This window comes from Clupea harengus, chromosome 9, assembly GCF_900700415.2.
Source record: "Clupea harengus chromosome 9, Ch_v2.0.2, whole genome shotgun sequence".
Taxonomy (NCBI): domain Eukaryota; kingdom Metazoa; phylum Chordata; class Actinopteri; order Clupeiformes; family Clupeidae; genus Clupea; species Clupea harengus.
The window spans coordinates 3,215,972-3,243,105 of NC_045160.1; the positions used below are offsets into that span (position 1 = coordinate 3,215,972).

At 48.1% G+C, this 27,134-nt stretch overlaps 1 protein-coding gene across 5 annotated transcripts in view; it reads right to left on the reverse strand.

The window, feature by feature from the left end:
• numbl (NUMB like endocytic adaptor protein) overlaps positions 1-27,134 on the reverse strand; it is a 50,741-nt gene that overhangs the window by 14,643 nt on the left and 8,964 nt on the right. Inside the window, exons 1-2 of one of the 5 annotated variants that reach the window (XM_031573088.2) lie at positions 12,151-13,379; positions 1,232-1,379 (exon numbers count right to left, since the gene is read on the reverse strand). In XM_031573088.2, coding sequence (XP_031428948.1) covers positions 1,232-1,379; positions 12,151-12,191 — 189 coding nt within the window. In that variant the 5' untranslated portion in view covers positions 12,192-13,379. Of the gene's footprint in view, positions 1-1,231; positions 1,383-2,241; positions 2,615-4,998; positions 6,667-12,150; positions 13,380-27,134 lie in introns of those variants that run through there. The other 4 variants (XM_031573087.2, XM_031573091.2, XM_031573089.2 and 1 more) reach the window with 4 other exon arrangements.

The following is a 27,134-nucleotide window of genomic DNA, read 5'->3' on the forward strand; positions in this document are numbered from 1 at the left end:
GTTGGGGAGTTCAAGAGCAGGCAGTCTAGCCTCCTATGCATTCCTATGTCTCAGCCCCCTGGGGAAGACCAAGCACTGAGGCCCTGAGATTCCAGGCATGCGGGGCGCAATCCTCCGTCATGGCCACCGATTTTCTTTTTCTGTTTTTTTGTGTGTTTTTGACCAGCAGAAGGAAACCAAAGACACAGATCACACTGTGAAGAAGAAGAGACGAGACGGCCCTCTTACGTTTCACTGCCAAGCGAGGTATTTGCGCAGCAAGCACCGACAGGAGGAGTGAGAAGAAAATCAATGAAAGGTGGATAAAATAAAATATATATATAAAAAAGAAAAGAACAAAGAGACTCCAAATAGACATCTTCATTTATAGCATCACAGACAGACACTCCGAACACACACTTTTTTGAAGCTTTTTAAAACAACACGGAACACGAAAAAAAAAAAAAAACACGCACACAAATGGCTGCCAAAAATAGAGTGATAATTGTGGACGGAGCGTGACTGGATGCTGCTGTGAGCTCTCTGATTCACCCTTTAAACTCAATTTCTCTGTGAGCTTTTCTCATTTCCTCCCGCTAGACAGGGTCCTGTGCTGCTGTGCTAATCCTCCCACGACCACCATTGACCACAGACCAGACGACGCTGGCTCTGCGTCACTGTCTGGTGGCCTTTGGCTGGGACGGGTTCATCCATACAAATCAATCTGTACATTCAATGTACATTCAGGCACCTATTCACTGTGCGGCTGAATATGCTATGCATTTTTATTAACTGTACTGCAGATAGCCTACCTCTTGTTCTTATGGTAAACTTATTTACCATGCTGGGGGGTGCTAACTATGCAAAATGTTGCTACATCAGTGACAATTTCTTTTTGATTGACACCAACAAGAGTATCAGATACTGTAAGGATATGTTCCTTTGGCAGATCTAGTGTAATGTGAGGGATCAGCGATTGGGATCTGTTTTGAACAACAATGATGTTGATATCTGATATGAACAGATATGCTATCAGCTAGCTCAAATGGCCTGGCCAGTCAAGCAGGATGTCTGCATTGCCAAGGTCAAAGGTTCAGTTCCACAGGAACACCGGCACAGATGAAATACAGTAAAGCCCATATTTGCTGCAGTAGCACCAGTCGAGTGACTTGATACTACTGGTAGAAATCTGGTACTGATGGACACTACTTGATGGTGTGGACAGATGTGTGGACAGGTTTGAGGGTCTTACCCGCACGGGGAAGCTACACTTGCCCTTGCGTACAGCCTCCTCATCGGCCTGCCACTGGTGGGGTCGGCTGGCCTCGGGCACGTATGTGGGCTTCTTCCGGCGGAGGCTCTGACGCAACTTATTCATCTCCAGACTCTCTGGCTCCCGGCTGCTGCAAAGACACGGAGAAAGAGGGACAGAAGAAGAGAGAGAGAGAGAGAGAGAGAGACAGAGAGAGAGAGAGAAAAGGGGGTCAGCAGTGTGCATACATTCATGGATCACTAAAAAGGCCAGTTACTGACACGGTGTCATGAGAACTGCATGGCAGTTGCAGTATAACTTCTGTTCTCCTTATAGACGCATACCAATTCATGTATCATTATTACTCGTGGCTTTCCTCCTCTGGAGAGAGCACTAAGCCTTAGTGATTTGCATTTTCAGACAAGGGCAAACAGAAACAGATATTTACTGTGATACACAACAGAGAAATCCGTAAAAGTAAAATGTTAAGCCCAACAGATACGCCAAAACTGTTTCTCTCTCCGGCACACACACAGACACACACACAACACATACACACACACACACACACACACACACACACACACACACACACACATAGACATTCTCTCTCTCTCCCCCTCTCTTCAGCTGTGTATCATCCCCCTGTTTATGTGCCTTAATTAGGCCATTCATATTTCCTGCTTGATTTGCAATGCTAATTCCGTTCCCTTGCATAATGAAACATGACACCATCAAAACAGCTTCTGCTTAAGAATGCTAATTTCTGCCTTCAGAAAGGGGCCAGTTTCCTCCCAGCAAAAAAACATCGCCGCCAACAACCACCTAATGAACACCACTCTGTAAACAACCCGAGCAAGCAGCCACCACCGCCAACCAACTTCATGGCAGACTTCAAGACAAAGTGTGTCACTGACTGACAGAGGATTTAGTAACTCTGCTGAGGCAGAGCTGAAGCAGAAACACAAAAGAGTCTTGCCAAGTCAAACAGACAAAGCTGAAAGAGTTACCGCTTGGTCATCCGAATAGGCATCTCTCCTGTTGGCCTCTCTCTCACCAGGTCCTCTTGTTTGCTTACGAGCCTGTTTGAGTCCAATGTTCCAGCTGGGGACCAGCTACTATACACACACACACTCTCGCTCCTGCAGTGGACACGTCAGGTACTACACACACTCTCGCTCGCGCAGTGGACACGTCAGGCCTGAAGCTCAACTAATCATACTGCACACCACATCACTGGGGCAGAGCTTATATACACACACACACACAGGCACACATACGCACACGCGCAAAACGCATGCACAGCTCATCGCTTGCACTACGACACACACAGACACACTCACACAGTTCCCGTAGCTGTGTGACCTTACAGGCAACAGCTGTGAAATATGGTACAGTGGAGGCGTAACTATGCGCGGTGACTCACACACACACACACACTCACACACACACAGTTTGTTTATGTGAGCTGGGCTGTACGGGGGGTGTTTGCTGGGCCCTGGCAGGCAGCCCATGCCAAGTGTGACAGATCCCCGGAGCCATGAGCCCATGCCGGCGTTTCTGGGCACAGCGCCCCACAGACTGGCACCTGGCTTCACCCCTGGGAGGCTCAGGCAGGTGTGTGCATGTGTGTTTCTCTCTGTGTGTGTGTGTGTGTGTGTGCATGTGTGTTTACACATAGCAGGTGTGGACTCACCAAGAGCCAAAGAGCTCCCCATGGAATATAAGGCATTCAGACGGGCACCGGACGACTTGTCGCCGGGTCGAAGGGCACACGCACATACAGTATGCTGAGAGTGTGTGTGTGTGTGTGTGTGTGTGTGTGTGTGTGTGTGTGTGTGTGTGTGTGTGTGTGTGTGTGTGTGTGTGTGTGTGTGTGTGTGTGTGTGTGTGTGTGTGTTGCATTAGAGTGAAGAACAGAGGGAGGAGTCTTTACCAGCACTGCTCCTGCTCCACGTTCTGAGTACTGAGCTAATGAACACGCTATGAGACAGCAGAGGGTGGAGGGAGAGAGGGATAGAGGGAAAAGAGAGAAAGAGAGGGAGGGAGATAGAGACAAACAGACAGAACAGGAAAACATGAGAGGAGCTCATGTGTGTGCTGTGTGTGTGTGTGTGTGTGTGTGTGTGTGTGTGTGTGTGTGTGTGTGTGTGTGTGCTGTGTGTGTGCTGTGTGTGTGTGTGCTGTGTGTGTGCTGTGTGTGTGTGTGTGTGTGTGTGTGTGTGTGTGTGTGTGTGTGTGTGCTGTGTCTGCAAGAGATGATAAAGAGCCGGAGTGGCTGTGAGACTGTGAGAGACAACAGAGCAGGAGAGAAGAGAGGCATGAGAAATACAGACTGAAATGATAGAAAGAAGCGATACAAAGACAGAGAGAGAGAGAGAGAGAGAGAGAGAGAGAGAGAGAGAGAGACATAGAGAGCCAGAGAGGGACTGTATTGATCAGCCTCATTATTTCTGCCTGCTCATCAGCACTGATGGCCTACTGCTGATGTGAGCGTCTCTCAACAAGGGTCTCACACAGCCCACCACTCACAGCACCACTCCTCCTCTCCACTCTTCCTCTCCACTCCTCCTCCCCACAGCACCACTCCTCCTCCCCACAGCACCACTCCTCCTCCCCACAGCACCACTCCTCCTCTCCACTCTTCCTCTCCACTCCTCCTCTCCACACCACCACTCCTCCTCCCCACAGCACCACTCCTCCTCTCCACAGCACCACTCCTCCTCCCCACAGCACCACTCCTCCTCTCCACAGCACCACTCCTCCTCCCCACAGCAGCCCCAACACCCATCCATCAGGCCACCCACTTTCACTCTCTGCTACTCCCAACACATACCCTCATACCCTTACCACCACTTCAACATCAGTCTCACACAGGCTCAGCCAGTTTCCATCCTTAAACTACCAACTCAATTATGTTCTTAAATCATTAATCATCCATCTTCTATCAGCCAACAACACCAGTGATCCACATCCAGATCCACCTCAACACCTCAAACATCCATCACGGGAAAGCTGTTACCTAAACTTTAAGGACACAGAGGCACCATCCAGATGTTGTATCCCACCATCTCTCTAACTGGATTTAGCCTAACAACCGCCCACGGACCAGCAGACTAGCCATCCAACGCTCTTTCAACATCCGTCTGTTTACCCAGCTACGAATGTGTCCAGATCCCTCATTCATTCACCACATCCTAGAGCAACTCCTCGTCCAGGTTTGGTCTGCCCAGCTGCCCTGCTAATCCCTCTCACGGGGCCTGAACACTTACTGTAGCGGGCTACAGCCACGCTGCCCACACATGTCCCATAACCTCCAATGCCAACATTCATCCTGCCAGGAAGAAGAAGAGGGCCGACAGTAATCACCCAAACCCAGGGACAGCAGGAGGGACCAGAGCGAGAGTCCTCTCCTTGGGACCTCTCAGGCCCAGCTGCATGTCATCCAGCCTCAGCCCAGCCCACACCTCTCCTGGGCCCAGTAAACACACACACACACACACACACACACACACACACACACACACACACACACACACACACACACACACACAGACACACACACACACACTCAATTGGACTAAAAGAGCCATAAGTTCTATGCAATGACTTCCAGAGCGATGATTTCATCCCCCAATGAAAACCAGCTGGAGGAAAGAAAGAAAGGGGGGGGAGGTGGAAATAGAGAGAGAGAGAGAGAGAGAGAGAGAGAGAGAGAGAGAGAGAGAGAGTAAGACAAGTAAAATGAGAAAGAAAAAAAAACGTACCCGAATGCCAGGGAGGAGTACACAGCCCAGAACCCTTAACTTCTTTCACATGCAAAAGATGTGAGAAAACAGTTGAGTGTGCAATGCGCATATGTTCTGAAAAACCGCCCATACAAAACATTTAGCCTCCACGTTGGAAATGCCTCCGCAGAAACAGATGTAGATAATCAGTGTTGTTATTCTCCATAAACTGTTCTTGCCTTCACATACGCACACTGACACGTACACACAAACACACACACATAACATTCAGCACATCTGGAATACGTCGTTCTGGAGGAGAGAGACTGAGAGAGACAGAGAAAGAGAGAGAGAGAGAGAGAGAGAGAGAGAGAGAGAGCGAGAGCGAGAGCGAGAGCGAGAGATGATGCTGCAAGGCTAAATAAGGCTGAGTGTATTTCTGTTACATTCTTTCAAAAAAACAGCAGCTGGGTTGTTTGCTAGCCTTGCCTCCCTTCTTTTCTTTGTTTAGCAATTTTGAGCTCCTTTTTTTTTTAAAAGCACGCACTTCAATTTGTTTAAACCCACATCATTCCTAGGCTATAAACTTGAATGGGCTATTAATTCTGGGAAGTATAGCAGGAAATGACTTCAGGAGATAAACGCAAAGCTTGTCCTTGTGGTGATCAACATCCTTGTAGCCTTGTCTATGGTGTATTTTCATGAGAACACAAAGAGCAGGAATATCTGACAGCATGCTGCCTTAGTTTTAGCTTTGCTTTGGCTCTTTACCTGCTTCACACAATTGTTTGGAGAGTTTGTGTTTTGTGTGTATGTGTGTCTATGTTCAGTCACTCGTTCACCTCTGACCTCAAGTCTTAAGAGAACCCTAAGCCCTCAGGTTAGCAAGGGCGGTGACTTAGCGCAATATCATTATACTAGCCACTCTCCTTTTCTCAGTGCTAATCCAAGTAATCTATCAATTAGTCTGGTGTCACCTGTGGGTCTGTCTCTAAGGTCAGTGGATATATGTTTGATTGGCCATTAAGTAGCTTCATTTGATTTGTCAGCTCTGCAGCCTTGGTGGGCATCTCTTTCCATACTGATGCTGTGTGTGTGAGCATTAGCTTGCTCGTCATGTTTCAGCAGAGCACACTTGCTTGTTATTAAAGCCTTCAGGAAATTAAAATCCTGTCGGAGAACAGCCTCACATAAAGCCCATTGGTGGTGGCCTTGTAGTATTTTGACACAGCTTTTACCCGTTTTAACACCTACCAGCATGTGAGGTGTGTTCAATTCGGCATCTGTCCTCCATTCTACCCTGGGAGCTTCACTGAACACAGATGAGTCCTTTCACTGCTCTCCTCATTGGTGTTATATAAACATGCTGCTTGGCAAACACCTTAGTGCTGAATAAACACCAAGACACAAAGAGAACAGCCTCATGCTTCCTCTCTGCTAAACATCGCAAGGAAAATGGACGACATGCAATCCCCCAGCGTGCCGAAACTGGGGCAAGTAAGGAGGCCATAACAGGCATGCTTGTACTGGCTTTACTGTAAAACAGCAAGCCAGTCCCTCACCCGCTCTATCTCTCTTTCAATCTATCCATCCCCTCGTCCTCCTCCATCTGTCCAGTACTCCCCCTCCCCAGCGTGGGCTGATAGATGGATCTGCCACGGGACTCGGGGTGAGATTACAGCTGCAGGTTTCTTCTCCCTCCCTCCCTCCATCTCCCTCCCCCTTTCCCTCCCTCCCTCTCTCTCTCCCCTTCCATCTTCTTAGTTCTCTATGCAATGAATGAATGTACAACACAATCACAGGCTAAAAACTGTTTTGGAGAGTGTGGGGGTGTAAGCATGTGTGTGTGTGTGTGTGTGTGTTGTATGAGAGGGGGCACATGTATGCCTATCTCTGTTTCTGTGCTCTGGACAGCAGCCAAATGCTCCTGTTGCTAAGCGGTCGAACACCACACCATGGAAGGAAGAAGACGAGGAAGAGAGAAGAGGTGAGGTGTGAAGAAGAGATGGTGAAGCCATCAAAGTGAGAAGACAGCCCAGAGCCACAAACAGCGATGATGAGTGGACCAATAAAGTCATGGTGACACACTGAAGCTGTGCTGAACCCACAGCCATGCAGCATGTCCACAAAGAGAGCTATGACACACACACACACACACACACACACACACACACACACACACACACACACACACACACACACACACTCACACACACACTCACACACACACACACACACACACACACACACACACACATACACACACACACACGCATCACAAATGCGCAGAGAGGCTAAATCAACAAACCACGGATTTCTAAATCTAAACCCGAAACACGAGAGCAATTAGCCTGCATCTGCTCTGACCCGTGACTCCCCCTCTCAGATTGATGTGTTCCTAAATACTCTTCGGGATCAGCGTTTGGGCCACGAGCCATAGCACACTTGTCGTTCACTTGGCCGAGTGTCGGGAAAAGCCTCAAGTGTTTAACTGGACTTTGCTGAGCTGATGTGGCTTCTCTGAGCTGACGGCCATGGGCGCTAACATCGCGACTAAAATTGGAAATGACGACAGAGAGCTGGAAGTTGTCCGGCGGTGGCTGTTAGGAGCGGAATCGGAATCGCGCTGGCAGGGGAACAAACGGGCTGGTGTGTGTGCAGGGAGCGAGTAGGACATGGCTCTCATTGTTAGAGGTGATGGGATTTCTGGTATTGTGGCTTTGCATGCTTGATCTATGAATCAGGGCAGACAGGTGGCTGAGTGGGTGGGGGGTGGGGGGGTGTGGGACAGGTGCTCCGAGATAATCTTACAGACAGAAACGGCTGATAACGTTTTTACATTTAAAAAAGAGAGGTCACTGCATTTAGACTCTGCACACTTGCAGAAATAGGCTATAATCAAGTGGGCGCGCGCACACACACTCACACACACTCACACACACTCACACACACACACACACACACACACACACACACACACACACACACACACACACACACACACACGGAAAAAAGTATGACACACTCTCCCAGACAGACACACAGGCACAGCTTCTGGGTGACCCATTTCTTTTCTCAGGCAGGGCAGTGATGAGCTGTAGTAAACAGAATCTCTGCACCGACCTGGGAGTGGAGACGCCCTACCCAACAAGCCTCTGCCCTCAAGTGTGATACCCTCGTACATCAAACCCCCCCCCCCCCCCCCACCCCACCCCACCCCAAAAAAATCTGACACCCCTCACAACTTTCCCTCCAAGGCGGTGGTAGTGGGGTTACAATTGGGCGTGCCATTCGTGCACGTGCCCTTTGACAAGTGTCATGCCAAGGGGTCGGAGGTCATCTGCACCATGCCACCTGACCCGTGGGATCTGGTGGATACGGTCTCTCCGAATCGGTGTGCCATGTGTGAGGGACATGAGAGACTGCTTGTCCTAGAATGTTTTACTTTCTGCTGAGGCATATGATTCTGTCTGCTGTCTTTGCACTGTTAAGCTGAGTTTTTCATTATGCTGCAGTTAAGCTTGTTTTTTTGGAAGAGTTTTACGTGTGTGCGTCTCTGTGTGTGTGTGTGTGTGTGTGTGTGTGTGTGTGTGTGTGTGTGTGTGTGTGTGTATGTGTGTGTGTGTGTGTGTGTGTGTGTGTGTGTGTGTGAAATTTACATAGAGGACAGTTCGGGACTCTGATAAGATGAGACAGCTGAATCAGAGGCAGCCAAACGTGCACAAGGCCCCCTGCTCCCAGACTGACACTCTGCCTAACCAACTGAGATTCCTCAGTCTCTCCTCGACCTCCCCCTCTCCCTTCTCCAGTCTCTCCTCCAACTCCCCCTCTCCCTTCTCCAGTCTCTCCTCCAACTCCCCCTCTCCCTTCTCCAGTCTCTCCTCCACCTCCCTTCTCTCCCTTCTCCAGTCTCTCCTCCAACTCCCCCTCTCCCTTCTCCAGTCTCTCCTCCAACTCCCCCTCTCCCTTCTCCAGTCTCTCCTCCACCTCCCTTCTCTCCTATCAGTCTCTCCTCCACCTCCCCCTCTCCCCTCTCCAGGCTTAACACTCCACCTTCCTTCTCTCCTATCCACCTAAAATTCTCTGCCAAGTGCGGAGGACCCAAGTCTGACCATTCTTTATAGGAAAAACCTTCAAAGTGGTCAGTGGTCAGTGCTGCGCTGAGTAAAAGGATGAAAACCGTTCAAACTGGCTGCCATCATGGTACACTCCCTCTATGACCTCCGACTACCACAGCTCACAGAATGAGAAATTACTCCCACAATCCTTTTGACACGCCACAACAGATCAGAAGAATAAACTTGCAAAGGAAAACCAATCTAATCAAACCAACTGCTAATGCCAATGGCAGCCAATGTGAGGCTTCAAAGGATTGACCCTGTGATGGGAGAGAGAGATCCTTCAGAGGTCACGCTTGTTTACAGAAACAGCACACTGCCAAACATCAACACCTATGACCTGGCAACCTGACCAGCTAGTCATCACCACCATTACCGCAGGAAAGGGCTAAGAAACACAAACATACACACGGCTTAACGGCAGCATAACAGTAGCCTACGTGGAGTGACTCTAAAGGTTTGCTATCTATACCGTGACAACGATTTAATAAAGTAGGTAAAGTAGTGCTTATTTATGTAAGAGATGTTGAGCCCTAGGAAAGGGCAGTATTCAAAGAACAGCTGTGTGATCGGGGCACATATAGTTAAAGTAGAGCCGTTGGTGAGCTCTTGTCCATTCCCACCAATAGTTGATGCTGTAGGGAACATCCTGTGAATCCCTTCCTGTGCCCCTCTCATTCAATTACAGGCTAAAGATGTTCCTGGAAGATCATGAATGTTGGGGCAAATTTAATCAGGCCTGCATGTAGGTCAATTGAGGGTGGCAGGACACTGGGTATCATAGCAGCAACCGAACACGTGGCACGTGTCAAGGAGACAGGCAAGAACAGGCTCACTTGTCTGTGTTTGAAGAGCATTCTATTATCTCTAGCATTGCCTTTTACCCACCGCACTAAACAAAGACAACAGCATAGGCCTTAGGAATGGGATATGAAATTAGCACTATCACACCAAACATGTAATTAGAACTATAGTAAAAAAAGTGTTTTTCTGATGGCGGATCTTCTCTGAGGCGGAATGCCCGGATGAAAGTTTTTTTGTGGGCCTGAAAGCTTGACCTAATTGAATGAAAGAGACTTGCGGAGATCCGAGTGTGCCAAGGCATTCTTTCTGACGGTGAGTGGATGGATTTCCACTGCTGACAGTGACACAGTTTAACTGTGAGGGAGTCAATACTCAATACCATATCACAATGCTCTAATTCCTGGGTCATTAACTAGGCAAACACTCGGCACTAGAATGAAGCGCTCATTAATCTTAACTAGGGGGCAATTCAACCCCTCAACTCCGTGGAGTCTGGCTGGAATCTGTCTGGCTTCTGAATGTGTCACTAAATGGATACAACGTTTGGAGCTAGAACCCTACTGTGCAGCAAAGGATGATAAATGGGGGCATGCTGTGAACAGTCTGAATTCCACAGGCTAGTAGGACCCTTTCCACACCACTATGCAGAGAACACGTGACAGAAAAATCAGTACAAAGACCACAAGGCACAAACGGTCACAGTAGACAGGCAATGACATGATAACCCTCCAAAAATGGAGTGGTGAAAAGGGAGAGTTCAGTAGATAGAACTGGAAGATTGAGACTGATAGAATGTCTTTGCTTTGCTTTTCTTGCAGGTATTGTAAGTGTTGACAGCTACCACTGACAAGGCCAGCACCACTGACCTTAGCTCTTTTCTGAGTCTGCAATACTACTTTGAGTTCAGCCATCAACAGGCGTTGGTTTGGAATGTTCCCAATGCGGTGACTTTGAGAGGAAATTCAATTATGGTGGTCTCCAGACAAATGTTGTGATAAGCAACAAGTACCTGAGTATCCTAAGTGTCTTCAAGACACTTGAAGAAAAACACTCCACGTTTTTTGGCATCCCTCAGAGGGGAAGGGGTAGCTGACTGGACAGCCATGACTGAAACTAGGACTTAAAGCCCAACTGATTGAGCGGTGGCCTAAAATGTCCACTCTCCACTTTTGGTTTGGTTAGGCACTCTCCAGAGTTCATTCCTGAATGGTTCCTCTTGTTATCAAATGCTTCACTGTGGACCTTCTCAATGACAGACACAGAACCTCCACAACACAGCTGCTGACTGATTTGAGGTTACATGTCATCACATACACCTACACAACTAACATAACTATGCTAAATACAGACATCATGTCATCTGGCACTTCTCCATCTTCAGCCCACATGCACAGCACAGACCAACCACAGCAAAGCCGGTTCAGAGAGAGCAGTATTGATTATAACTGTGCACTATATACTGTGAATGTAAATCTTTCTATGACATATATAGGTGAGGAGAAAGGACAAGAAGGGTAATAGTGCAGCCTCCACACTATATAAAGATGTCTTCCAGGACCAGATATCAGCAAGGGGGTGATTAAAACAAACACACTGAAGTATGTTGGATGAGTTCTCCTTGCTCTAACACTCTCCTTTCAATCACCCCCTGGAGGTCTGGACCAGAATATTTGGATACTTTAAAACAGATTCTCTTGACAAACATAAAAAAAAAACGGTCCTCTCCTCTTAACCCTATTTCTGCCTCACTTCCTTTGCTCCTCGTCCTCAGATCCTCTCTCTAACGCTTATCTCATATCCTACATCATACAGCAGCAGATTCCCAGCTGATTTCCCCAACACTATTACAGTTCTCTAATAGAAAGCCACAGGCATGGCATGTCTTGAAGGGGGGTTTGGTAGTGGGTGGCGGTAGCTTTGCCAAAACATGGAGAAACTCTTTAACGCAGCTTAAACGCTTAATGACAGAGCCTCACTGAATAAACAAATGTGGTAGGCAGCCTTGGCTTATCAATTTAGCCATTAATCTGGACCATATGGGCTTCACGGTCCCTGCAGCTGCTACCTGTAAGGCTATTAGCTGGGAATATGCCTATGAAATAAGCTTGGATAGACATGAGCCTGGGCTAGCACAGCCACAAACTAGCATTCAAAGGTGTCATAGAGTAGAGCTAAATATCAGCAGTTTTTTTTAAGCAAATGGTAGAAAGCATTAAGCTCTGTGCGTCTGTGTGATAAAATATAAATATACAGACAGCTTGTGACTCACCTCCCTTCCACTGCCTCCTCCATTTCAGTGTTCGAACTCATCTCTCTCTCATGTGAAATAAACAACAGCAGCAGAGAAAAGTGGCTGGACGAGTGGGTGCAGGGTTTAAAAAACAAGTGGAGAGATTCTCTGTGTCCTCTGATAAGCTCCGAAGATGACTGAGAGAAGAAGACAGTGCAAGGAGACGCAAAAAAAAAAAAGAGCACACGCCCCAGGAAAAAGCTGGAGAGGAGGGGAGAGATCGAGAGAGACAGCGAGAGAGAGAGAGGGAGAAGGCACGGCCACAAAAAACGGAGTGACGATATATATAAAAAAAACGAAAATGTACTTCTGCGATCCAGACAAGAGGGAAGAGCCAACCACACCTCTTCTTATGGGATTAACTTGGCGAGGGCGACGGACACATTTGCACGCAGACTCGCTCTAGGTCCCAACACTGCATGTGCTCCCACACAGACACACACACACACACACACATGCGTGCAGGCATTCAGCAGCAACAACAACAACAACAACAAATTCTTCGGAAAGCAGGGATAATTTCAGGCCTTTTTCCCGTCTCTTCACAACGTGGATGAGTACAACGTGTTGACAACAGGGGAATGTGTCTGAGGTGAAGAGGGAGAGAGAGGTAGTGAGAGAGAGAGAGAGGGAGAGAGAGAGAGAAAGGAGGAGGGGCGCAGAGGTGATTAGCGTAGGGGATAGCAGTGACACACTTTCGGCTGTTCCATCTGCAGTGCCAGTTGTGTGTGTTTGTGTGTGTGCCTGCCTGCCTGCCTGCCCGCTGAACTCACCTCTCCCGTGCCACCGTCTACTAAGCCTTTTAAGGCAAAACACACACATACACACACCAAACACAATCACACATACAGAAGCCCAGCACACTCATCAATGTAGGCCAGAATTTCTTACAGTTATACTCTCTCTCTCTCTGTCTGTCTCTGGTCTTGAAAATATTAGCAACTTTAGCAACTTAGCCACTGAATGATGGTGAATCTCTTTTCCACACAAATAAAGTCCTTGATGAAAACTGAACAGTTGAAACTGAGCAGTTTGAGCTATAAATTCCCCCTGCTCTCCTTCATTCAATATTCATACAAGTGCTAAAAACAGAAAGACACAGAGACCAAGCAATGTCATGGGCACGGTCTCACTGAAAGGGAGTCACTAAGGGTTTGATGGAGAGTCACAGGCTACAGCTAGAGAGTCACACACCAACACAAAGCACATGAGGTGAAACATGTCCCTGCCTCTGGAACAGTCCTGGATTAAGATACCAGACCCGGGCCACAGCAGGGCCAGATCAGGACCAGACCCGGGCCACAGCAGGGCCAGATCAGGGCCACAGCAGGGCCACAGCAGTGCCAGATCAGGGCCACAGCAGGGCCAGATCAGGGCCACAGCAGGGCCAGATCAGGATCAGATCCGTTCCAGGATCACTCCGGGGTCTGCTGAGGTTGCGTAAGAAGGGCAGATTAACTGGCGTGGGGCAGAGCCCTGGCGCTGAAGCGTTTGCCCAAAAGCGTATTAATACTATAGTTATGGAACAGGGTGACCTCACTGGGCAAGATCGCCTCACACACTGCTCAAGACTTGCTGACGTAACAACAACGCAGCCCGCAAAAACATTCAATGCACCACTGTTTTTGGGGCCCTGTCGCTTGTTGTCAAATATTTCCGTGGAAATAATGACTTTATTCTTGGACCCATCGACTTCGAAGCGAGAGGAGAGGGAAGTGCTGCTGCATTGACCTAAGGAGTCAAATAACCAAGTGCAGGAAAGAAAACAGCCCGAGCTCCAGGGCTGGTTCGATATTAAACGACAACACAAAAGAACAAAGTGTTCGTTTGACAAGAACTGTTGGTTTCGAGGCATCCTTTTTCCAATGGGTTGGGTAGGAGAAGGGACTTCCCAGTTGTAAGCCAGCCAAAAGAGCCTTTCCCATACATACACACACACACATACACACACACACACACACACACACACACACACACACACACACACACACACACACACACACACACACACACACACACACACACAAACACTGTATCAACAAGCCCTCTTTGCAACTGAATTGATCAGGCTGCTTTAATTGAGCCTGTCCCAATTTTCTGCTGACCCAAATGCGAGCCCACCAGTGGCCCTGGTTCAATGTGATGGCCGGAGCCGTACACAGAGCCAGCGCGGAGGGTTCATCTGACCGTGGCCCTGGTTCAATGCGATGGCCGGAGCCGTACACAGAGCCAGCGCGGAGGGTTCATCTGACAAATGGGAGCCGGACACTTTTTGGCCACGCATGTAAACGACAATCAAACGACAGCACACACCAGTAAAATTCAAAGACATGCACCCACACATACACACATACACACTCGTACACACACACACACACACACACGCACACGCACACGCACACACACACACACACACACACACACACACACACAGACATGCTCATGCATGCTTTTTCGCTCAGACTAAAAATAAACATGGAGGGATAATAGTGAGTGCTTGGCTAATTGTGTGTGGTAAGTACAAAGCAGGTATTTAATCCTGACATCGCTAATTCAAACAGATACATTTCTCCCACCAGATTTAACTGCAACGTCATCACTTTTCATCTCAGCCGTCTGACTGACAACTGCAACCTCGAGCTGATCGGTCGAAATCTCACCCATGCAAACATGTCAGGAGCTGCACATGTTCTTTGAAATCACCAGTCCCCACAGGTGTGCACTTGAGGGGAATAGTTATGGTTATGAACGAGTCGTTGGCAATCAGGCTTTGGGGCCGGTTTCCACCGAAACGCAGGCTTTTCGCGTGACCTCAAAACAAACACACCCGGACGATCCACAACAGCCCTGAGCGGAGGAGGCCGGGGAGACAAAAACCCACAAGCTCCACGGTGACGTGATGTCATTTCCTGTGGTTGTCCGCATACCACAGGCGTTACGATGAACCTTGGGAGTGCATGCTTCATGAGCGAGGACACACACACACACACATATGAGCACTCTGCGACTGCAGACACGCTGTCTACTAAACACATGTTCTTAATGGCAGTGAGCTGGAGACAGATCAAAGCCTCGGTATTACAGAAACAGAGTGAGCAGCCAGTGCTTTTAAAAGAACGGGCAGCAACAGCACCCAGACAATACAGGAGAGGTTAGTCAAGGACCCCAATGAGAACACATCCCAAATACTAGCAATAACAAACCTCATAGGTAGATTGATAGATAGATAGATACTTTATTTATCCCCGAGGGAAATTTAGAAAGATAGGACACACATGTACAGACACGCAGGCAGAAAGACAGACAGATGGACGAATCAATGCAGTGATAGACATAAACAGATAGGACGGATACAGACAGACAGAGCGAGAGAGAAACACAGCTGGATGGATGTTGCTACCTCCGACAAATCAACAGCTAATACTCTCTCACAATAATCCCTCGGGGGACCTGCGCTTGCGTGGTCTCAATGTCATCTAGACTTTTCATGGCTAGAAAAAGCTCCATCTGATTCACCATTAAAAGCTTCTATTCTGAGAAAGGAGCAGGCCAGAGTTGGAGGGGGGTTGAGTGGAGAAGAAGAGACCTTGCGTTTAAGTGAGCGAGACAAACACTTTTAATGGCCACGATTACCCATCTGCGCTTGTGCCACATCAGCTGTGGGCCTTGACTGAAAATGGCCAGAACTGATCAATAGTTTTCCTCTCCCCAGGGCAAAGAGAGAGGGAGAGATGAGGGAGGAGAGAGAGAGAGAAAGAGAAAAGGGAAAGGGAGAGAAAATAGAGAGGGAGTGTGTGTGTGTATGCGTGTGTGTGTGTGTGTGTGTGTGTGTGTGTGTGTGTGCGTGTGTGTGTTTGTGTGTGTGTGTCTGTGTGTGTGTATGTGTGTGTGTGTGTCAGGGTGTGGTGAACTGCAGTGAGTCACATGCGCACCAAGCTGACGACATCACTGAACAGTGCCTCAAGGGTACTGGCCACATGGGACCTCACCTTGTCTGTACGGGCTCTGAAATAGCAGCCGACTCCGGCGCAGGACCGGCCCACCTCCGGCAAGGAATCAGCCCCAGATCCGTTGCCAGAGCCGCCAGAGTCGTCTCACGTGCTCAAGCTTTCTCTCTCCTGGATATGACTGGCGAATTAAAAGGAAACCAAACGTACACTGACTTAAAGACTCCCTCCCTTCAACACGCACTTCTTAACAACATGCTGTTGTCATTCAGCAGAGGGGCTTGTGTAGTTGTGTGTGTGCAACGTACCCTGACAAAGTCTTTGCGTTAGTGTGCACTGTAGCAGTGAATAAATATTTACCAAAGAGGCTTAAACTGGTCTACCATGACAAAAGCAAGCCCTCCGGGGCCCAAACTGTATGTTTTGGGAGCAGGTCAGTGTTTGGCTTCAGCCACCCTGCATACAGCTGCCACAGCCATAGAGGGGAGCTACAGGCCTGCACTGGAGTCACTGCAACCTGGGGGAGGGAGGCTCAGAGGGAGGGATGAGAGAGAGAGAGAGAGAGAGAGATAGAGAGAGAGAGAGGATGAGTACACTTAGTGGCTTCCCAAAAGCAGCCTGCACTGATGATGGAAGCAAGGCTGACTCACTCCTGCTTGCTTTTGTATCCCTTCTCTTTCTTTCTTTCTCTTTCTCCCACCTTCTCTCTCTCTCTCTCCCTCTCTCTCTCTCTTTATCTGTCCATCTCACGTGTATGTTCACTGTTGAAGGCTTTCTCTATCTCCCTACCTTCTTATTTTCCACTTTTCCATCTGCTTTTTCAGTCTCTCTCTCCTTTCCCCCTTTCTTCCACTTATGCCATCCACACCATCTCTCTTTCCTTCCTTCTGTTGCTCTTTAATTCCCTCAGTTTCTCTCTCTCTCTCTGTTTCTGTGTCCTCCCTCTCTCCCCTAGAGCTCTGGCCACCACAGACTGTAATCAGAGAGCTTCCGTCACGCCGCGACTTCTCGCTGTTCCTCATCGGAGGGCTCCAATCTCCATCACTAGCCTTAGATCATCTCCCCACCACCGCTACCACCACCACCACCACCACCACCATAGCAAACCTCGTCCTGCTGCCTGGCAACCAGCTCCCATGGCAACCAGAGCTACCACAGGTTTGTAGGGGTGAGTGGAGATGACTGTTCATCAGGAGAAGCCACTTGGAGAGGCAAGCAGGGTGCAGGGGGAAGTGGTGAGGAGGAGGAGGAGGAGGAGGGGGGGGAAAGCAGGAACGCGCTGAAAATGAATCTCGGCTCGCCTGGCTGTGCTCGGCTCGCCTGCCGAATGCTTGTGAGATGCGGTGTGCGCTGGCAAACGGCCCTGGCTCATCTCTCCGTCATCGCACACGTCTGCGCTTGATAAATAAATCAGAGGCTCAAACTGAAAGACTGTTTTTTTTTTACACGGCAAGCATACTGCTACTTATTCCCCCAAGAAGGATAGGACAAAAAAAAACTGTCATATGAGATTTAATATACATAAGATGAATACATGCAAAGGCACAAACATGCTGACAAAGTTTCAGAGATGCCTGGTAAAGTTTCAAAACCCGACCGGTAGAGACGGTTTTCAGCACGAATGCCGAGGCAGCAGAGAAAGGTGCTCAATCCTGCAGCTCAGGCAACACCACTAGGGAGTGCATGACTTTGCATATTTACAACAATGTAGAAGGCAACATCATTTCCCATATCATCACACTCCCATGTATACGTCTTATGGGAGCCTTAATGCTTGAATTTGCAAAGCTATCTCCGGGATTGTAAGCGTGGGCTCTGCCTTTTCCCGGATTTGCTTATATTCAAATGAGGAAGGTGTTTACACTAATGCAACTTTGATTTAGGCTTTTCTCAGAGTGAAACCAACACTGAGTCAGCACACTTCCACGACTACTACCACAACAACAACCACCGTCGCTTCCACATCAGACAGCAAGACAGAGGCTATGAGAGTTAGAGAGAAGGCTCGACATGAAACCACGAATCAGTGCGTGGTAACTGACAGTCACTGACCTGGTACAAGAAGCATACTTCAGAGACACATCACTTAACATAAACCTACATCTAGCCAGGTATACTGTATATATATATACTCTGTACAACAGAGTGTGTACTATGTTTGAAAACGAATGCCTTGAACGAGATGCTCTGGGGCTCAATTTTGATGAACCATGAAGGGGAGCCGTTGGAAGAGCAAGACATCACACTGACCTTCCAGTTTAAGTGTCGTGCAGATGTCGATAGCGCGCACTAACGGGTCTATCCTTCAGACCTCGGGGAGCTGTGGATCTTCTTACAATGAGAGGGCACGAACTAAAGCCAGCCAACTCCCCGGAAGATGACCACTGGCCCTTAGGAGATTAACAGCACAATATATGTCAAGCGTGAATGGCTATTCTGTGATGTAGTGTCACTGCGATTCAAAGGAAGTGAATATGTCACCCACAAAATCTTACATTGGAAGTCTGTTTCTAGTATATCGGCCTATTCTGCAGTGATGGCCCATCAGTGTTTACAATGCAATATGCCATTCATGAGCAAGAAATTACACTAAAAGGCATGTCTACACGAGTCAACCCCCTAAAAGAGTACAGTAGGCTGAGATCACACTATATCGCCTTACATTACAATTGTCGTATCATTGTGTATCATTGCTGGTGCACACCCAGAATTCCTTTATTCATTCAAGCCGGCTTTTGTCTGTACCTCACGGAAACAGAGGGAGCCGTTGTGGCTGACATACTTTCGAGATGGAGACATTGGAGAGATGGAGGCTTTTCACTGTAATGTGGTTGTTAGCCACTCCGTGCAACCTTGCGCTCCCTCAAGCGCTTCAAGTGCAAGTCAGAACAAACTACAGGCAGATACAAGAGAGATAAACTAACATGGACTGTAAACTGAAACTGAAATGGCAAAAACGAAGAAAAGAAAATTGAAAGAGAAAAAAGGCGAATGAGGGGGAGAGACAAAAAAAGAGAGATACTATGATTTACAAGAAAAGATTGAAAAAAGACAGTAGCGAAAAATTTGAAAGTGGGTTGCGAGGAACAGAAATGGACTAAAGACACAGTGATTGACAGAGACATGGTAAGAGACAGAGACACAGAGAGCGGCGAACAGCAGTCAAAGGACAGGAGCGGCAAGAGAAAGCGTGGCCCTACAGATGGCCCACAGCAGGACTGGGACTCGCCAAATGGGCCCCGCCTGACAGCTCGTGCCGTCCGGTGAGCAGTGGAGGGGCGCAGAGGCGGGGGACCGGGCAGGGGGAGAGGGGCGTTGGGCCGGCCGGGGCCACTTTGTTATGTTAATGGGGAGGGACAGCTGCCTGGAAGAGGGGGGTTGGAGTGTGGTTGGGGGTGGTCACTGAGGAATGAAGCTGGAGAGCACACACACACACACACACACACACACACACAAACACCCTCCTGCCCCCCCCCCCCCACATACACACCAAAAAAAAGCAGGGCTCAGACAGCCTGAGTGAACTCAGGACCACACAGCCGTCATCAATGCAAAGTGAGGGGAAGGGGGCAGGTAGAGAAAGAGCCCCACCAAGTGTCTTCTGACCCCAGCTTCAGCCACACGAGGCTGGGCAGCAGGAGATAATAGTCTGTCTGTCCCCCCGGGTGAGGGGTCGAGCCGCCACATGCCTCTCTGCTCTTTCGGATGACCCCCCACACCATGCCGAGCCCCTGGGCACGAGGCGCGAAACAGGGGAGCTTTAAAGCGTTAAACAACTTGATTTCTACAAGGACGACATCTGCATCTGTAGATATGACCTTCATACTTTTTTGGTGGAATCAGAGGATGTGTCTTTTTTTTCTCTCCAGCATTCCGTCGTGTTGGCTGAGTACTCTGAAACAAGGTGGGGATCGTTTCAACATCAAGTTCAAGACAGCGGTTCCGAGCAGACAGCTTGCAAGCAACCACGGCAGCACAAGCATTCGAAGCCACCCAAAGTGCACTCACGTAAACAATCCAATGAAAACAAAAAAAAAACAAGACTTCAAAGACCAGACGCATTTTCAGACGCATTTTCAGACATGTTTACGCCGACCACCCACGTGTCCCTAAACTAACCCCGCAACATGAGCCCAAACCGTGAAGTTATTTGCTAACAAGATTGATTGCCATTCGGTGATGATGCAGTATACAGTAATACACTATTGACTGACCTTGGTGGGGCAGATGTGGAATATTGATCTGAAATAAAAGCTACGACTGGTGTGGCAGGAAAAAAAGCATGAGAGAGAGAGAGAGAGAGAGAGAGAGATCCCTCCTCTCTAAACGGCAGAAGTCAAGAGTCACGGCACTGTAGCATGAACAAAGCAGAGAGGGAGAGAAAAGCGTGTGTTTCAGGCAGTTGTAACACTCTAGCACCCAGAGACTGGTGTTTTGTCTTGTTGCTATAAAACAAAGGCTGGCGAGTGGAGAGGGCGCTCCCCTACCAACAAAAGGCACATTCAGGCCCTGTCCGCTCCACCATGGAGGGAGGCTTCATGAGGACATCAAGACCTCCCCACATGACAGCAACAAGCACCGCCTGGAGTCTCGACACTATGGGGTGGGGAAGGCTGGCACCTGCTGCTCCCCTAAAATGATCAAATACAACTGAACAGTATGAATTAGTAAAAGTATATTGTTATATATCAGAATGCCATTTGTCTGTATAGCATATAATATGCTGCCTTTGTACATAGTACATTGTTGCATATGATTATATGCCTATGTTTATATATTTGTCTATATGATGGTCTTAAGAGGGCAGCGGTGAACCCTTAAACTCAGTAACCCTCTGCATATTTGCCAACTTTGAGGGAGATGGGGCATGACAATGACATGTGTGGCCGCACAAAAGGAGGGGGGAGTGGCTACTTCTCTGGCATTCAGCAGAGATTAAAGCGGCACTCACAGATGGCGTCCGGCGTCTCATCTTTTCAGCCAAGCCCCGGCAAATAATTAACAGAGGTATCCCCCCCCCCCCCCCTCACCCCTTTGTCAGCACGTGTGTCTATTAAACAGGAGCGTGTGTCTGGCACAATGGACGCCGGACAAAGGCCCCAGTCCACCCCCTGCTGCTTCTCTCAATCGATAGGCACGTGCAACTTGTCGTGGACCAGACAATAGGAGGTGTGTGCATGTGTATGTTGTGTTTGTGCGTTGGGAGGGGGTGGAAGACTAGAGATGGGGGTGGGCGGCATGGAGTATCAGGCCAACACAGTAAAGCCGGCATTTTTAAAGCCCCCCCCCCAACACAGACACACACACACACACACACACACACACACACCACAAAGTATAATTGTACCCCTGAAACTAAACTCATTTTTGGAACTGGGCTAAAGTCTGTGCCTGCTGTCTGAAGCTAAAGTCTGTGCCTGCTGTCTGACTAATCAAGCTGTTGAGTCAGTCTGGGGTGTGGTGAACGTGTGGAAATGTGCACAAGTGTGAGTGTGTCGTGGTGTGTGTGGGGGGAAGGAGGGTGAGCTTGCAGAAATGTGTGTGTTGATGGAAGACAGGAATGTGTGAGTGGGTGGTGTGTGGCGGGACAACCATAAGAGGTGGTTGCTAAGAGCATCTACATGCAGTACTTTTATTACTTGTCACTCACTTCTGTGTGTACACAACTGTGCTGGCACGTACAGTGTGTGTGTGTGTGTGTGTGTGTGTGTGTGTGTGTGTGTGTGTGTGTGCGTACACACACAGAAATGTGTGTTGAGTTGGGCTGGGGAGGTTAATTCAGTGGAAGAGAGGTCACTCCTGAAGAAGGAAAGCAAAAACCTTGGAACAGCTGGGATGGATCCATGCGCGCACAATAGACTAGGAGAGACATGGGGGTGGAAGAGAAAGAAAAAAGGGAGGAATACAAAAAAGACGGGGCTGGAGTAGGCCACCTTTCTGACGGCCTGACAGGGGGCTTTTGTTATGGCAGCTGGTTTAAGAGAAGGTCAGACCAGCTGTGCTTCCTATGACCCCCCCACCTTCAGATTTCAGCTCCCCACCCCCACCCCCACCCCACCCTATTCATCCCACCCCCACCCAAAACACAACCAGCTGTAGGCTGAGGGGGAGAGGGCAGCACAGATTTCTTTAGGGGAGAGGGGACGTCAACTGCCTCCACTGACAGCAATGACTCCTTAACTTAACGCCAGGGCGTCTGTAGGCTCAGCTGCCCCCCCCAGAGGACCCTGCCCTGCAGCCCATATGCCCTCGCTGCGGCAGCACACCCTCCAGCCTTGTGGAGGCATCTGAGAGGAGGAGCCTTCTGGAGCATCAGGACAGATCACACTGAAAGTATGTGTGTGTGTGTGTGTGTGTGTGTGTGTGTGTGTGTGTGTGTGTGTGTGTGTGTGTGTGTGTGTGTGTGTTTGTGCGCGTACACGCACAGAAATGTGTGTTGAGTTGGGCTGGGGAGGTTAATTCAGGTGAAGAAATCAATTCAGTTGAGAATCATGTTGAGTATACCGATACATCCCACTGAGTTGCAAATTATCAGAAGAAATATATGAGTCTGAGTGCTGCCAATACTGTCTGCTTCCTATATGATGTGTGGACATGCAGACTACAAGCTCCAGAATGCAATGTGGTTCAGTATAAATGTAATCATGCCGTGAGAGGCCACACACCATTAGCACACAAATGACTAGTAATTGCATATAATGTCACCAGTGCATACACGAATCCACAGATGTCATGAAAGGTAGACGAGTAAGATGTCATCTTTTTAGTGTTCAGGGAACAGTTTGCCCTACCTTATTTAGGGGGACGGACATAACTGAGAGGGAGGATGACAAATGGAGGAGAGAGAGCACCTGGCAGAGTTCCTGATTTCAAAGCAACAGAAAACAGCCTGGAGGACAAATGGGAGAGAGGGAGGTGGGCAGGGCGGGGTGGGGTGGGGTGCTGCAGAACGTGCTGGCCAAGTCCGAGACACACTGGCTGACAGTTTGGGTTTCTTAAGGGAAAACTTGAGGAGAAAGAGGGTTTGTTGAGATTATTTGGCTTAGGTTTTGACACTTTTTGCCCTTCCAAGTTCCAAGCGCATTCCATGACACATTTAACACAACCAAGGATTGCCTCATTTCCCTCCAACTACCACAGCACATAAAAACCCACTAGCATGGTCAGCTATTAATCACTCAAGAGTTACTTATGTTCGTGGTATGTTCTCCTGCTTTCGGGGATCCTTTCTGTTGGTTCTTAATCTTCCCTTTCACCATTAGCAGGTGGTCCAAGCATAACAAATGATAATCACATTCTCAAACAGAACCGGCTGAGACTGACTCAGTCTCCCTTCTGCTCATATTCTGTGCAGAGGTCCACTTGCTGCCAGCAAGAGCTGAACACGTCTATAAGGTACACTACAGTCAATCAATAGCAATCAGCCTATTCGCCAGGTCTGAATATTAAAGGCAGACTACACACACACACACACCACCACATGAGACACCGGGTTACAAAACCATTAAGGCCGAATTGGCTGTTCTGGGTGGTCTTTTTTGTTAGGTTCTCCTCCTAATATCCAAGCCAGCTATGCCTCTACAGCTACCATCAGCAATTTCTTCGAGCAATTCAGGTCTCTGCTGAGGTATCCTGGGCAAACAAAGGCGCCGAGAGCTATGATGACTTTGGAGTGAATACCTGGGGTCATTCTAAGGTGTGATGCCAAGAAGCTCTTTTATATTAGCACATAATAGAGGTGATGACCTTGGAGGGATATGTGTTTGCTTGAGTCAGGTATACTGAGGTGTTGTGCGGAGGCTTCATTGGACCAGCTCTGAAGCTGGCCGGCATCAGTTGAATAGCAAGCGTTTGAAAATACAGAGGCGTATGCAAGAGGGGGAGCAGATAAGCACAAACCAGTTATTGGTGTGAGTGTTGTTGCATGGGTGGCAATTTAAGCAATGCACCAATAGGTGGAATATAAAATGAACTCTCCATATTGCTGTCAACCTGTGAAGCACTGAATTTGGAGAAACAAAGAGATAACTGACAAAGCTTTGTCTAAGTGTGTGTGTGTTTGGGGGGATGGGTTAGGGGCGTGGGGGGAAGGGGGGACACACTCACAGCAAGAGACAATGATAAAAAAAGCATAATTACAGTCTCATTTCCATAAAGATATAATGACGTATTGGCCTAATTTCAGCTATCTTTCCAGCTACCCTCCCAACATGTCACGTCTTGCGTCTAACCAACAGTGAACCCTAAACATAAGACTCGTGTTTCACACTATCTCACCATAACCTCCCTGGAGCTTGTGCTCGGTGCTCCTCTATGTCCCAAAAAGGGCCTGGCTCCCTCTTCTAGTCATGGGTGTTTTCGTTCGTCTGCATGGGTGTTCTGACAGGGCCTGTTCCCCTCACCTAATGAATCTTTCAGAGATGCAAATGGGAGCGCTCCCACTGTTCTCCTACTACTAACCTACCAATATCGTTTTCATTTTCGTTTCTTTTTTTTTTTTCCTTTTTTTTTTGAAAATAGCCCTCAGGGGGAGTTTTGAAGTGCACATATTTGGATAAGTTCCGAACAAGGAGAAGACGTCCTCGTTAATAATCTGTAAAATATTCAAGCACCCTACATTAATATTTAGGGTATTTATCGTCGCACGCAGATTAAATTAGGTATGCTCGCAGTTTTAGGGGCTTTGAACAGAAACGTAACCATGTCTGTGTAGTCTTTCTGATAATGTTGTTCACATAAATGATTCTTTGAACTGAATCTTTCTTTCATGCATCAGTATCCTGGTGATGTTACTGACAATGGGAGGAATGCCAATCCTGGTGTTCACATCATTAACACAAAAAGACATTTCAAATAACCCAATGATTCCTTGCAGGTATAACTCCCAAACAATTTAAACCAAACCAAAACTATATCTATATCTACATATACTGAGGGCTATGAGTGAAAAAGAACATCTATGAATTTACACAAGTATGTACCCAACCGCAGCGTCACTTGAAAAAGCCGACAAGCCACAACCCTCTCAGATAATGTAAACTGATAGAGAGCATACAATACATCTTCTGTTTCACTTCCCCTTTAAAAACTTCCAATAGTCAGCCAAAATAGAACACCACCGGAGGCCCATTTTTTCGGGAAAGCTTTTTTCCTCCTTGTCGGAAGAGCTTTTCTGGAACCAACTTCACTACACTAAAGATATGTAACAAGATATGAGATACTAAATAAGATATGTAATAAAAACCCCAAATCACTAAATGTATTACCATAAACCAGAACTGCATTAAGTCTCCATTTAACACATTTAACCACCAGAACACATTTCCTGTCAAGTGCAATTTCCCAGCGCTCTGTAACTACAACTAACGCTAAGCCCTTTCACGCCGGACCCACGCCTCACTCTCTCCACGCCTGCTATCATCATCCTGCCACACAAATACATCTGAAGCCTCTTATATAAGCATGGGAGGCCGGGCCTGGAGTACCATCTAATGCTGTTGCGTCTCTCGCTAACAGCTCTGTGGAGTGAATCTGTCACGTTATTGTGCACATCAGACAGGGACATGTCAGGAAAGCATTAGCCGAGACAGAGAGAGAGAGGGAGAGAGAGAGAGAGAGACGAAGACAAACTCAGCATTTTTAATTTACTTTGGCCACAGGCACATTTTAGGCAGAGGAGACATTTCAAAGGGACTCTGGTGTAGTGCTCTCTGAGCTCTCCAAGATCCACTCCAATTATTGTAATCATCGGAGAATGTGTTGCTGTAATGAATTACAATACTAGCCTAGATAGTGGGAGAGAATTCAAGGGGGGGTTGGGAGGATGCACAGCAGGCTGATACAATGCTACGGTTTGAGGTGAAGTGAGAACACTCTTCCTCTCTCTACTTTTTCCTAAACCCCCTCACACACACACACACCACACATACACACACGTCATCAACCATGAGATAGTTCCTGTTCCTATATTCCTGTTTATGGGTTGGGGTTTTTTGCCATCCTTGCTCTAAAATGCTATGCTGCTGAGGTACAAAAATACACTCATGCACACACACACACACACACACACACACACACACACACACACACACACACACACACACACACACACACACACACACACACACACACACACACACACACACTCACACACGCACACACACACCACAAACAGTAAGTCATCAGGCAGTGCTGCAGAACCTGGGCCACTTCATTATGCTTAAAATGGGAGACTCAGCGATACATAAACAAACACTTGTTCTGAGACAGCAGATAAACCAACCCACGGACTGCTGTTCAACCTGTCCCCATGTGCTCTCTCTCTCTCTCTCTCTCTCTCTCTCTCTTTCACTCTCTCTCTCTCTCCCTCTCTCTCGCTCTCCTTCACTCAGTGAGCTATGTTTCCTCATGCAAAAACCCATAGAAGAACACAGTACAGACAAAAGGCATCAGGTCTCCAGGCAGCCAAAACGAATCTAACCAGCCTAAATATAGGGAGAAGAGCAGCCTATAAAAAGAATGAGCGCACATAACCATTTCTCCTCAGGCAGGTCGCAGGACTTCTGCACCTGCAGTAAACCTGCACTTTTCAATCAGTGCCGGCTGTTGATCCATGTCCATTGAAATAGATTTGTTCCTAGAGTGCATTTGGTGATGCATACTCTCATTGTGTAACTAATTATATTTGACTGCAAATGCAACATCTCTGAGCAAGAGGAAACGCCATCCCACTATCAACATTAGTGACCTCAATCAAGAGTGCTTCAGACTGGTTCAAGCAATGCAGCGAAAACCCAAGCCACCATTTGCACAGACTCCAGAACTGTAGATAGCTGATGACACACTACACACGTGTGTTTGGGTAACGGAAACTTTCGGTGATGATCTACACGGCTGACCTGGTAAAGCCGAGCCCCGGGGCCGGTGGGTGGTGAGAGACGGCACGGGGTCGCCCTCCTAAAGTGTCTCAGTCCCCGCCGCCCCTGATGCTGCCAATCTGTCTGCAGTGCAGGCCTC